The sequence below is a fragment of the Galendromus occidentalis genome, unplaced genomic scaffold (genome assembly GCF_000255335.2).
Source record: "Galendromus occidentalis unplaced genomic scaffold, Mocc_1.1 scf7180000077512, whole genome shotgun sequence".
NCBI lineage: Eukaryota > Metazoa > Arthropoda > Arachnida > Mesostigmata > Phytoseiidae > Galendromus > Galendromus occidentalis.
Window position 1 is genome coordinate 722,767 of NW_003805500.1, and position 13,706 is coordinate 736,472.

Consider the following 13,706-nt stretch of genomic DNA (forward strand, 5'->3'; position numbering starts at 1 on the left):
GGCTCGATTTGGAGTGGAAAACGATGGAACTTCTTCAATCCGCATTGATCCCAATCATTGGAGATCGATCACGATCGATACTGATGGATTAGGACTCTTTTTCCTATCGATGAGTGAGCTCTGGAATTCCGAGCGATCCCGCCGCTACGCAAAGGTCTGATCGTGCTTATCAGATCGTATGCATCGCGTCGATCCTTGACTTTGGGAGTCGGACTCTGTCTCGCCGATGAAAGTAGCTGGTCCCCTTTCGAATGGCGTTTTGCGCGGGAAAATGCTGTGGATCTTCACGAGTTCGGTGATTCTGAAAGATTTTTTGCAGCTGATGTCGGAGAGGGTGTCACACACCATACGGAGATTCCTGCGACGAACCACTCGAATCGAAACGCAGGAGGCCACGTCGGAAACGTCAGTCCATCTATTCTTCGCGGAGTCCGCTAAGAAAAGGAACCTGTTGACAGCTGACATATCCTTCGGGGACGCCCTGACGCAAGGGTCCCCGAGAGATGACGGAAAGGGAGAGGGAAGCGCGAATTCGTCGCTCAAAGCGTAATCTGCCCCGACTCTGGGTTCACCGTCGAAATAGAACGTTTCTGAGACCTTGCCGAACCCATACCCCGCAACTCGTTTGGCTGCTTCTGCCTTCAAATCTCTTAATAGCCGGATGTGGAAACGAATTTTAGCGGTCGGGAGCATCCGCACACGCCGCTTCTCCAGGGATTTCACACCCGCCACACCCCTCATCTGGAATCGATGACTTCCCTCATTCGAGACCGCCGTGAAATCGGAGTCGATCATGATCATTACGTGAACATGTACATATACCTATGAATACACATATGAAACACAGTATGGCATAGACCTATATGTAGTAGGGAAGAGACGGAAATTCGGAAGGAATGAAATTTTTTTATGATGGAGCCGAATGGAAATACGTGAATATTGAGAGGGCGAAGGGCCGTACACGCCAATCGTGATACGGAGAAAGAATTTAGTACCTCCTTCGGTCGTTTCTGTCCCTGGATCGTCTTCGTGGTGATCTTCTCTTTGGAGATCTAGAGCGACTGCGGTCCTGGGAGAAATAGCCTGCAAGCATGATGAAGTAAGGGGTTAGAAAACACTGATAACGGCATCCATACTGCAGGCGGAGAAATTCACCGAGAGGCGATACTCACGTCCTCCGCCGACTCCCGCTCCGCCTCTTTTCCGACCGTAAAGCTCTTTGCGTAGTTCTCTTGAAATCGGACGCAGGTGCATGAAGTTGCAGAATCCACTCCTGGTGCACTCCCTAGAAAACGTATGGATTTCAGTGATGGAGCCGTAGCGACTCGGAAACAGGGGATACCACCTCGCCACTCGCGGAATCATCAACCCTGGAGTCAGAAAAGAGAGCAAGAGGCTCGAGTCCCATGGGGGAAACTAGCAGAAGATCACGGCGATAGGAATGGAGAGTGCGAAGTGGCATCCCAGCTCGGTGATTAGATTAGTCAGTTCCTGACCCACATCCACGTCACAAGACTGAAGGATTCAACATGGAACGTTGATGCAATTGAGGAGTAGTAGATCGGGTCAAGAGTGTTTCCCTTCCCTCTAGGGTGAAGGGGACTTACATAATACAGAAATCTCTCCGCTCGAAGATAACCTAAAGAAATCGTCGAGGTTCTCAAGAAATTACGACAGGGGAAATTGAAAAGTCGTTCACACCGTTCGGCATGGGGCACGGGATCGAGGCGAAAATTTATCCGCGAAAGTTTCCCGAACACCATCCTCGAGCCGAGGAGGCTCTCAGGGAAATATCAACGTCGGCTGATGCACTGATTGGTCGTACGCACAATATTGAATTACCTAATTTCAGAAAACAGGGATTTCGATGATTTTCGAAAGTACAAAGAGATACATGCTGTATCAAACTTGTCTGTATCTGAAAGAGAGGCTGAAACGACACCGGAGAGAAGATCGAAAAGGAATCACTGGGCTCGCCTACACTTTGGGTTTCAATCTCCTGAAAATAACGCCGAACCCTGAAAGCCTCCAACTGAAATTCAATCGAAATCCTGCAAATCATCGACCCGTTTGAGAGGGTTCACTTTTCAAAGAGGAGGATCAAAGAGCTCAAAACGAAATCGGCGGCGATCGCTTAGGCCTCTGAAGGTGATGTTTGAAACCGCTGTTCGACGCTGTTGACGAGCTTCACGTCACGAAACCAGCCCTAGAGCTGAAACAGTCAACTCTGTTTAAATCTCTTCTCACATGGAAAGCAACTCTCTACCGAACGACACATAGGCTCGTTGTCCGTCTGTTCGGGACGCTTACTCCTATTCATAATTCGATACCCAATGGAGCCCTCCATGAGTCAGTCATCGAATCGGAAGTCACGAACCGCCGAGATACGACCGGCCAACGGTCTTTCTACCTATCTGAGACCGGGGCGAGTGTGTCCATCTTTGAGGTCACGACAAAGTTCAGAGCGAGAGACGGACAACTGGGTTCCGTCAAGTCGATCGGATTGATTCAGTTACGAAAGAGCGCTCGGACTCCTGGAAGACTCACCCCATTTCGTACTGCCGGCAGCAAGCCTCTCTGAAATCAGTGACCGGCGATAGCTCCGCGACAACTGGACGTCCTGCGAACCATCGGTTGTTCAGTTCCTTGACGGCCTTCTCGGCGTCGTCCTCTTTGCGGAACTGGAGGGGAGAAAGCTCTTTAGACAAACGGTAGAAAGGAGTGGTTCTGCCATTGGAGACATAGTGAGCTCTGCAGAGGAAACCTCGACGACGAGCAATCTCAGTCTACGCAGATTCAATGAGGCAGCGCTCTCAACTCACTTTGACGTAGACGTTGCCTACGAGATGGTCTCCCAAATTGTCACAGACGTTCATCTCTTCGATTTCTCCGTATTTGTCTTCGAGCTCTACGAAGACGTCTTCGAAGAAGTTATCGAAGTGCTCCTGCATCTCTTCTTCAGTCATGTTAGTGTGTGATCCATCGGCGGTTTGGGCCGTGTTCTGGGGATTATGGTACAGGTTCTGGAGGAGAATAGTCTGCGAGAAAGTAGGCTTGTTGTGGATACGCGAGCAGCGGTCGCCGTGTCGGCACGCTCCAATTTTGAAGTAGAAAGAGCAGTTGACTCTGAAAGGAATGTACTAGGTTGAGCTTACTCTGACGGGGTGGGCGAGGTCGGCGGAGAACATGATAGAATTCGAATCTCTGAGCATAGATCGAGCTCCCGTACGACTGGTCTCCAGGGACGAGAAATTCTGCGGGAATGCAGCGACGAAGACTCTCGGATATGCATTGCTTCACGCGAGCGACACAGCCGCTCGGTCCGACAAAGCTCTGTGAACTCACTTGTCCTTTTCGGTTCCGAAAATTGAAGCCAAGTATTCTGCCATTTTCGGTGGTTCTTCAAATGTCGGTTTGAGCGTGAAGATACTAAAAACCGCTGCTGCAAGCTAACTTTCAATCAACTATTTTGCCTTGAACGCACACCTCTGCTTGTTGTTTTGAGTATGTTGATCGGCGCAACAATCGCACTCTTTTGTACCGGCGGCGCGGCGTCGGCTGGGTGTTCGGCGCGCGCCAAAATTCAAAATTGCGACGGGAGAATCGCTATCGGCCACTCTATTATGGAAACGTAAAGCAAATAACGTCAATCAGACACGAAGGATTGAGTTCATCTCATCTTATACCTCACGCAACAATAGTAATAATATACGTATCTCGGGCTCGACCACACAGCCAATCTTCAATGCTGCGTATAAGTGATTGGCTACTGCCTCCGCGGACGGATCTCGGGAGGTTATAATGCCCCGTGACTTCATGCAAAATGCATATATCGCACGAAAATGCAAATCCTGGGCTTTTTCTCCTGAAAATGCATATTCTGGGCTATGAAGCATAATTCTGCATATCGCAGATTTTCCGCGCCGATTCTCGCGGGAATAAGAGCGACGCACAGCTACCCCAGCCAGTTTCGACAAGATTGGGACCTTGGTTGATCGCAACGGTTTATTACGCCGACCTGTTTGGATTCATTCTGGAAGGTTCTGGTCGCCGTGGACGTCAGTGACGCTGCGAGCACCGGAGCGGCTGCTCAATTAGTGAGGGAGCCCTCTGTGAGGGATAATCTCGCTTTTATAAAAGGTCTCACTTCGGAGAGCGTCCGCATGCCATCGAGAAACTGGAAACGAAGGGACTGTCTGTGATAGAATGCGTGAGTATCGAGGCGCCAGTGAGAGTTCTCGAGAAAGGACCCGGTGATGTCGAAGATTCGGTCCGTAGGAAATGCGCTGCGGTTGTGATTCGTATCACGAATTAGCTTCAGCATTCTGAAGGAAATCTCGGACGTACTTCAGGGGGGCAGCCCCGCGGATCGTCTTATTGACCGCGAGCCGCGACCCGTCGGAGATTGCCTGCTCAGAGGAGGTTTGAAGCACCTTCTCAGCGACCCTCGTCAGAGTTTTACGTTTGGAAAGTAAAAGATGCATCTCGTTGTCTACTGTAACCCGTTACTTGAATTTTCAGGGCTTATTTGCATGCATTTTTTGTTTTGATTTTTTAAGGCATGAAGTCACGGGCTCAGATTATAATCCTCGAGAGTCGATCAAGGCTGGGAAAATGGCTTGCCTCGAGGAACTTCCGTCGCAAAATAAGGCCGGCGGCAGAACTTGAGTCATTCCCGTTTTTCGCGCGATCGAAATGGCGTTTCCTCACGGAGCGGAAGCGGCTTCTCATGGAGTGGATTCGAGTTCTTGACGAGCACTTTCCACCCAGACGTCAAAGACGCGCCCCAAACTGAAAATCCCGCGGTAAATCATCATATCTCATATTTCTCATGCGATCTACGAGCCGTCGAATGAAGGCTACCTGAATTCCGCAATTCAATGAACACGCCCGACGGCGACGACGGAAGGCGAGTAGTCAGAGATCACGTCATCAAAAGCGCGCGAAAGGAGCCGCTGCTGGCGACGATATAGTACTGCGGGCGGCCGAGAGAGAGCCTGAAAGTAAACAACGAACAGAATTTGAATGGTTCCGTCGCGAATGGAAGACACTTAAATACTCTCGAAATCGGCAGTTCCATGATGAGCAAGCGACTGTGAGGCGGCCGCGAGTTGCCTCCTCAAGGTGAAGACTCTATGCTCTGTGTTGGTCGAGAATGAAGCTCTCCAACCCTAGACAGTGCTCTGACAGATTGTGAACGGTGTTCGTTATGTTGAATATGTCCTGGAATCCAACCGAGCTGATTGAGAACAGGCATCCTGTCCTCATCTCCAGAATGGGTCGCGAACATTTCTGAGCGAAGTCTTCTCCGTCGAGAAGTCGCGGACAAGTTCGTCAGCCTCCTAGTCGGGCAGTACCGATAGATTCTGAATGTCTCCGCCGAAGTTTCGTCTTGCTCGGAAGACGTCCGGTAGGACGACGAAGAGCAGTGAAGGGGAACACCGGCCTGCGACCCCGGAAAATTATTTCTCCCATTCGGAGTGAGTACAACGATATTAGGGAGTGGGCGCGAAAATTCGCTCCAATGTCCCTGAAAGACACTTATCTGCAAACCTCCCCCTCCGAGCTCTCTAGGGGGCTCCAGATATGGCATTCGGAATTCGGAACAGAATGCATTGCGATGGCTGGTTCGGTTCGAGTTCGAGTGAGAGTTGTCTCTAACATGACGAGCATGTCAAGCTCAATCGGAGTCCGAATCTTGGAAGTGCCCTAGCGATGTTCCATTTCAGAATTTCCCATTCCCGAACGAGATTAAACTCTTCGTCATATAGCCTGACCGATGGATATATGATGTTTGGGAGCTGTCCACATGAAGCCGGAGAGGTGCATGACTCGGAATAGAAGAATATTCTCTCTAGACAGCGGTGCTCAAGCCGAGGTCCCAGATTTAGCGATATCATGTCACTCGTGTCCTTATGATCGAGGTGTATGTGTATGTGCATGACAAATTTCTCCTGGGCACCGCCAGCCAGTGATTGTCCGGGAAAAGAAGGGTATCGTTGGAAAATGGAATGCTTTGTCGCAAGCATAGTCTGACCACGTTGCGAAGAATGTCCTGCCTGTGTCTGCGAAAATAAATCTTGATCCTTCGCTAGCGCATGTCTACGCTAGTGATCCCGAGAATAATCAACTGTTATTCAACCGTCATTTCCTCCCGTTTCACAGGAATATGTCATCTGATGTGGACCGTTTCATCGAACAAGTTCTGACGGATCGTACGTTCTATGTTCTCACGACGCCGAATAACTCGCCGCTGGAAAACTCCTTCGACCTAATCCTCTCGGTCCTCCAGGTCAACTTGAGTTTCAGCGGCCAGGCTGTTGTAGTCCCTTACGATGGATGCGTTATCATTGAGCTGTCGCGAGAGTTGAAACCGTTCGTCATTGTACTTTACGAAGGTGAAAAATATAGCGCACTGCTGATACAGAGCGATTTTCCCAACCAAGAGGACTTGATTGAACTCTTGAATCAATGCATGTTGACCTTTTGGACGCCGGTGGAGCTTGACTCATTTCTACTAAGCGGGATCTTGATAGCTTTCACGGATGGATCTTTGGAAGCCACAGCAAATTACAAGAACGAATATGTTCGTATCTCAATGACGATAGAAAACATCTTTGTAGAACGGGTCCTTCTCAGACTTCATCGCGACGATCACCTTGAGATGGGTCTCCGATTACTGCAGGAAGCCTTGACAACCCACCTGAAAACCCTCCATCTCGATCTACCGCCCTTGCAACGTTTCAAAATCGAGGGTCATATATCAATATCGAAAGACCGTTTCACTCTGAAGTCGGCAAGTGATTCGATCACGTTTGTGAAATTTCTCGCGAATTTCGCGTCAATACGAGGGTCGCCATGATTCAAGACAAGGGAGCTTAAATTCGGCGTGGTGTGCTGAGAGCTTTCAATCAGTGTTCGTTATTGGAGTCACGCTCGTGACGGGTGGAGAGGAAAGGACCAGAATATTTCCTATGGAATAAACTTGTTGAAGCTGATATTCGTATTGAATTTGCGTCTTCGTCTGGGAACATGGTCACCAACTACACGATACCCTTAGTCAGTAACAGATTGATGCACTATCTACTCCCACGGTCGAGAGGAAATCCCGCATGAGAAAGAGGAGTCGAGTGAGGGAATCGGATGAGCTGTACATATCCCTACATCAGAGTTCAGAGTCTACAAAGGGAGGCGTTGTCAGTGATCGAGCCTTGCGCAGAACCCTTCTCTAGATCTTCACCGTATTCCAAAATGCGGCACGGCAATGCGTTGGCCGTCGGGGGCTCCTCATTCTAAACATCACGTATTTTAGAGCATTGCACAGTTTTCCGACTTGAATCCCTCCGGACGTTATGGTCATAGGAAAATCGCATGCGAGGGTCCCACAGAATCGGAGAGAAGTCAGCCTCTCCGGGCGGCTACCATCGCGCGATGAAAATGAACAATCGTGGTGGGAAAACTTAAACTTCCTGGTGGAGATATTGTATGACAAATCTTCAATTATAATGGGTTTCCATCGCCGCTCCATCGAGGTCGGGAGTAGGTCATCATGCGAAGTCGGAGGTTCATCATCGATCCCATGCCGATCACGTCTTCGTCAATCATCTGAATCCCGCCTCTTCCGAGAAAGGCAGACACATGATTTTACTCAGGAGTCCATTTTGGTGTCCCGACGAGAGAATTCGGGTCTTAATAGTCTGGAGCCCTCCTCCCGAAAAAATCGAGAAACCAGATCGAAGAGACGGGAATTCCGACTTTCTTCTGATGCTGTACCGAGCATAATGGAATTCGCCGGTATGCGTAATTGATTACAAATCCCTTCGCAGCTTACGTCCAGAGCGCGTTGCGTCGGTGCAATTTACCGCTTCGCACTGTCGGAATCTGTCGTCGGAGCACCGGGAGCAAAAGTTATTTGCCCTGTTGTCAATCCGATTGATGAATCTGATTACGTAACGCCGGCAGTTGTAACGAACGAACGAACTGATATCCGGTGTGGCATCTTCTGAAGCGTGTAATCATCGGAGATATTCGCGAGCCCAGATGCCTGCATTAAGAGCCGAGCGACCGTTCGATGCGAGTTGAATTGATCAGTGATAAGAATCCGGATTAGGGAAGAATATCCGAATTAAGTCAGTCAAGCCGAGCGGGGCGAAAGGCAACTTTGCAATTAGCACCGGAGTTCCTCGTCTTCACGCTTCGTAGAGCGATAGTGGCCGTTGCTGCTGTTGTTGTTGAGGTGGTGATGTTCGCGGCTGCAAAGGCACTGGCGGTTACGACCACACCTTCAGCGTTGTTACCGTTGCTCGGAGCTTCCCCGTAGTCGGAAGCGCCTTTCCTGGGCTTGAATGTGTCGACATTTCAATTGATCATCCATTGCCCCTTCATTCGAGCATGCATCTCCTCGATTGAGAATAGGTCGCTGCCTCGCTTGTCCGTCCTTTCACGAGTGCGTCCTTTACGGAGACACTTCAGCCCTCGTTGTGACGCTCATGATGGGCTTCTTTGTCGTCTTTTCAATGGGTTTCGACAAACTGACACTGCCCATTGACGCGCTCAGCGCGAGGGTCGGGTTAATCCAATGAAGAAATGTCAACCAACAAAGCGCAAGAGCGACCGGACCCTTCGCCGGCTGCCCGGGTCGTCTGGGCAGGCGGCATTCGAAATTGCGTTCGCTCCACTCAATCGGCTCCATTTTATTGGACTCAACGGAAGCTTTTTCGGTCACCTCAGGCTAACTTTTCGACATCCTAAGCCCATCCCGATTGTGAGAACAGGGAATTCAGTGTCCGAATCCCGGGCTAGACCGTTTCCATGGATTCTGATTGAGAGTTTTCCGTAGATGGATGAAGACCTTGAAGGGATTCCTGCCACTGATCGATCGAAGACATAACTGATGGAGGCTCAAGACGGGAAATTGGTCGTCAGCGGCTCCTCATCGATGATATTCCGAATTCGGGTTCGAATGGGATAGACTCCCGCTCCATTCCGAGGAGCTGAAGCCATAGCATCCACAAAATCGAAGAATCATTCGGAAATAATTCGATTACGCTCTTCGGAAGAAGCTCTCGACCTCCAACTTTTGTTCCCTGCAGCGTTCATCGGAGCAAGTCGTCAGGGATGTTCCGGTGACCGCAGTAAGACGATGCGATGCTGCCACGAGCGATATGGGAGGCGATTTCCCCCACCGCGCATCACGTGTTGACGAAGACCCTTACAAACACAGACCCTCCCCCGCAACGGAGCGACCCGCCGGAGTTATTGATGTAACTGCAGATGACTCCGCAATCAGCTACTGCCACTAGTTCGGACCGAGCAGAGGGCGTGACTTGCCGTGTCGGTGCTCATCATATCTCGACAAAGAAGCGTAGTGTGGTGTTGTCGGTGGAACTCTGACGAGAGAGTCGAGGTGCGGAAGACCTCGCACTTGATTCGTGTACACATTCAAGGATTAACTGCAGCTGATATGGGGACAATCGGAACGGTCAGTCTCACAATGATTCCATTAGTTGAGCATTTGTTTGATTACCGAATCGGGGCCTTCAGTCCTGAAGTTGATTTTGGTCCGGACGAAATTCTCCTCTTTTTGGGGTCATGGTCCGAAGTTCTCGGAAATCGAGGATCCTCTCTCTGTGAAGTCGTAGGATACCTGAAGAAAATCTATTGAGGCGGTTCCTCAGCTCATATCTACACACCATCGCAATATGCTCGAGAGCCATTCATGCCGCCGAAAATCTCCGCTCTCGGCTTCCGCCTCCCGTGGTCAGTGCTGTGCGGATGCGACGATTCGTACTCAGCACGGGCGAACAAATCTATCCCCACATGCCGAAGTGACCTTTAATTCGGGTCACCGCGCAGAAAACGATAGAGGGTTAGAATCGTATCCGGATATTGCGCTGCCTAAAGGTTGCGATACTGGCTTTGAAGAAAGTTCTAAAAAGTCGGCCAAAATCAGCACTTCGAGATGCTGTTTGCGTCACCGCCATTCATTGAAACCAGGAGGAGCTGACGATCCACCGACGGACACGGGGAAGGACGAGCGAACGGAAGCCAATGAAAGACGTGAAAACTCTATTGAAGTTTCTCCACCTCGCTGAGTTTCAATCTAGATGACTGTTCACGCTTTAAGGGTCGACGTCGACGGTGAGAATTCGTCGTTCTTCCTCGCTACTGAGCACGATTTTTGGAGTTGTCGTCGACTTTCACCTCGTTGCGTGTCTCATCCAACGCCGGATCTTACCATTCTAGCGATCGGTAGCTGTCCGAGCTCATTGAAGATTGCCGCCCAATAATTATTAATGCCTTCCGGTTCTCGGATCTGTTTTCCAACGAGACTCAAATCTTGCTCCTCGTTGAGCGGGACAGCAAACATTCCGCGGAATGAAAGCATGCACCGGCGAAGGGATTAGCAATGTGCTGAGTGAATCTTCTTCTCAAGTCTCCCGTCAACCCTTTGCTGCGCAGATCAAAAGGCTGACACTGTCGAGAAGTCGCGTTGAGCAACCAATTTTCTTTGTGTACTTCATGCAATCAGCCATTGGGGTCTTTCATCATTTTCCTTGAGACAATGCGAGGAAAGATTCAGATCAAAGACTCCATAGCAGAGGAGGCATCGGAATCGACTTTAAAAACCTGGGCATCAGCCCTGGTCGAGGATTTGATCGACCCAGGGATCCCCTTCGGTGAAGTGCAAGCTCCGGGCATGGCTCTTCCCGAACCCTTGAGATAATTCACGGTTTCTGATTTTCCGAGATCTCTTCCCATTGACGAGTCCACAGATCCGGTGGCTTAGCTTTTCCGTGGGCGCAGCATTCCCCCGCGAAGCTGCGTATTTTGCTCGGCAGAAAATTGTGCCCTCGATAGGGAATCGAGAAATATGAATTCAGGATATTGGAAATTGAAAAACTAGGCTGAATTCGCGGCAGGCTGCTGTTTCTCGAGTAAAAGTTGCTCTCCCAGATTGAACGCTCACAGCGCTGCTGCGCTAGTGACTCAGTGACCCAAAACGTTCAACCCAACGACATCCTTCCTGTCAGAGGCAAAGCCGTTTTAACAATACCAGTCGCTGCCAGGCCAGTAGCCAGTCCATCCATTCACTCATTCATTCATCTATCGATCGTTCGAGCCGACCAGCGCTTCACTCGTTTGACTGCGTCTTTGTCGGTAGCAACTTCATAGGTGATGGACAGATACTTAACAATCAAATATCAGATTGACAGAATAAGCGTAAAAGCCGGATCGGATGACAAAGTGGTAGTTTCCCTTTTTCCGTCGGATGTTTGCGGGTGCGTTCTGTGCTCCGATCGGGTCGGCACGGGGATCCTTCTTGTGCCTTTGTGCTCGATGTGCGGGTAGTCTCAAGCCGGACCTTTGTGGCTGAAAACTTGCTCGTTGGTAGAAGGAAGCCACGCCACACGATGATCAAAACTTGCCTCGCTCCTCTGGGAGTTCGGAAGGACACAATAAAGTTTTCCGGAAGCTAAAAGCCATTCTCGGCGGAAACTAGATTTATACTCCTTATCGTTAGGTAAGACGTGAGGCTGTTTCGCTCGCTCTCAAAGGGATTCAGGTGGTGGGTATCGGAAATGTTTCGGTATGGGGACGAGGCATTTTGATAGCGAACCAACGTCATGTGATTTTTATTTAAAATTCCATCATCGCAAGTGATCCGACTTCGATAGTTTTCTCTGCTCATTTACGGAACGATAGACGGGGAGGAGCCGTGTGGATATGAGTTCTTGACTCCTCATCGGAGTCGTCACTGAATTTTTTGTGCGAAAATTTGAATTTGCCGACAAATTTCGGCTTGGAGCTCGTCCTCCCGACAGCGGGGATTAGACTTCACATACTGAGCAATCGCCATGAGCGCTTCATTCTGCGAAAAAAAGTATTCCGCTTTAGTGGACCGCATGGCTCCTAAGTGTGATGATGTTCCTTCTCGAGACCCCGGTGCTCATTTCGTTGCTCTACCGCTACTCACTCGGTACTGCTCGGTCGTGTCCAGAGGACCCGATTGAAAGAGTTCCAGCGCTTGATTGGCGAGTCGCAAGCCGACAATCTGTCTGTAGAACTTTTCAGCACCCTCGAAATGGTTCAGGGTGAGATAGAGACCCAGCTAGAGAAGAGAATAATGCATGATAGGGAATGAAGACGCTGAATCGAGAATCATCGATCGGACCGACACTTCAGAGAGTTTCTCGAGCATCCGGAGCCGGTCAATTTACATGCGGTTTCTCTCTGATGATTATTCGGACGGCAAACTCCCCCGTGAACTTCTCCCCTCGATAAATGATATATACTACGTTCTGTTCGTCTTGCAGATTGATCTGGTACATTATTCCATTCTTCAACCATTGACGATTCGAGCGGCGCAAGTTCAGCGAGAGCTCACCTGCTCAGCTATGGCTAGGTTTTCATTAGATGTGATCGTGCTCAAGAAACCTCCGGGCTCGGTCATTCCTTGTAAGAAGTTATCGGCCATCCTCCTCCCTCCGGGCTTGAGGTTCACACTGGCCGCGATGCCTCTTCGAGACTTCAGGGGATGGAAAGAGAAGAACTATTAGATCAGTGCGGGAGCAGCACCTGGATGTCTCCAGAAATGAAATGAATGGGATGAATTTCAGTATGGCACAATGACAGAGGAAGGACACAAACGAAACTTTTGTGCTCCCCATGGAAATGTGATTCCCATTCAAAGCATACCTGAGTCCGCAACGACTTACGGTGCGCACAGATACAGAGTAAACGGGAATATTCTACAGCCGGCGACTTCGGTTCGCTGCCGGGGTCTTGCTACGTACGTAGAGTCTTTCAGGAGACCAGCAATGTTGTATGATTCGGAATAGAAAACATTCCTCCGACCTGACGAATCCTCGAGGTTTGCTCTCGTGCGCTACGTGTATAGTCTCTATCGAGAATTCGAGGTGCGCCCTCTCGCTCCCGGGGCTCTCTCCCCCTGGGGGTTCAAAACTGGAGCGCGACGAGCTGCCAGCCGTCATTCAGGACTCGATGAATCTCCTCGCTTTTTTGAACCACTTTTCAATAGAAGAGTCACCTTCTCCACGGAACTGCGAGAAAATCATGACGAGCGACATCATTAATTTTGATAGTGAACTCCTGTCCCACTTGGGGCGTTTTGTTGTGCTTCAAAATGAAAAGAAAATGGAGCAAAATATGGAACACCGCCACCTGAGGCGACTCCAAGCCAAATAGAGCGGAGTTTTGTTTCCGGCCCGGTTTTCTGTCAACTTGAATTAGTTCTCGTGGGAAAGTCATTAAACAGATAAACCGTCAGCATAAATGAATCCGAGCGGCGGGTGGAGCAAGTATGTGGGGACTTTCTCCCTCCGAATATTTGACGGTCCGAAAAAACTGGAATTCTCTTCTCACGTCCTCTCGCGATTCGTTGCAACGATTCCGAGTCGAGTTCCTGAACAGCGATCGGACATGCCTGTGAGAAATTCCCGATGTTTTTACGTCCATTCCAAAATCAGGGAGCCGGCAACTCAGCCGGCCAGAAACCGTCTGACAGAATGCGACCTGACGTCAAATCCGCTCCACTGTTTTCGCTACCGGTCTAACACAAAACACCGGATGTTCGACCCCTTCAATGTCATCGTCGACCTCCGTTGCTCTGCATTTTAATTGTGTGTAATTTCCATCGACGCCCTCTCGCTGTGCACTCACATACAGTCGGTGGGACAAGCCTT

At 49.8% G+C, this 13,706-nt stretch overlaps 3 protein-coding genes across 3 annotated transcripts; 1 reads left to right on the forward strand and 2 right to left on the reverse strand.

Moving 5' to 3' along the window:
• Positions 1–886: 886 nt before the first annotated feature.
• On the reverse strand, positions 887–3,534 carry U2af38 (U2 small nuclear riboprotein auxiliary factor 38). The gene is made up of 5 exons (XM_003747070.1): positions 3,346–3,534; positions 2,823–3,126; positions 2,548–2,681; positions 1,173–1,285; positions 887–1,083 (listed from the first exon to the last, which is right to left on the reverse strand). Exons 1-5 carry the CDS (start codon positions 3,387–3,389, stop codon positions 989–991), a joined length of 690 nt encoding a protein of 229 aa, XP_003747118.1. The 5' UTR covers positions 3,390–3,534; the 3' UTR covers positions 887–988.
• Positions 3,535–5,254: 1,720 nt separating this feature from the next.
• Positions 5,255–6,862, forward strand: LOC100906232 (uncharacterized). The gene is made up of 2 exons (XM_003747144.1): positions 5,255–5,480; positions 6,166–6,862. Exons 1-2 carry the CDS (start codon positions 5,371–5,373, stop codon positions 6,860–6,862), a joined length of 807 nt encoding a protein of 268 aa, XP_003747192.1. The 5' UTR covers positions 5,255–5,370.
• Positions 6,863–11,672: 4,810 nt separating this feature from the next.
• LOC100907248 (uncharacterized) lies at positions 11,673–12,887 on the reverse strand. The gene is made up of 4 exons (XM_003747071.1): positions 12,798–12,887; positions 12,389–12,529; positions 11,978–12,112; positions 11,673–11,872 (listed from the first exon to the last, which is right to left on the reverse strand). The coding sequence occupies exons 2-4, from the start codon at positions 12,476–12,478 to the stop codon at positions 11,756–11,758; spliced, it is 342 nt and encodes a 113-aa protein (XP_003747119.1). The 5' UTR covers positions 12,479–12,529; positions 12,798–12,887; the 3' UTR covers positions 11,673–11,755.
• Between the last annotated feature and the right edge of the window lie 819 nt (positions 12,888–13,706).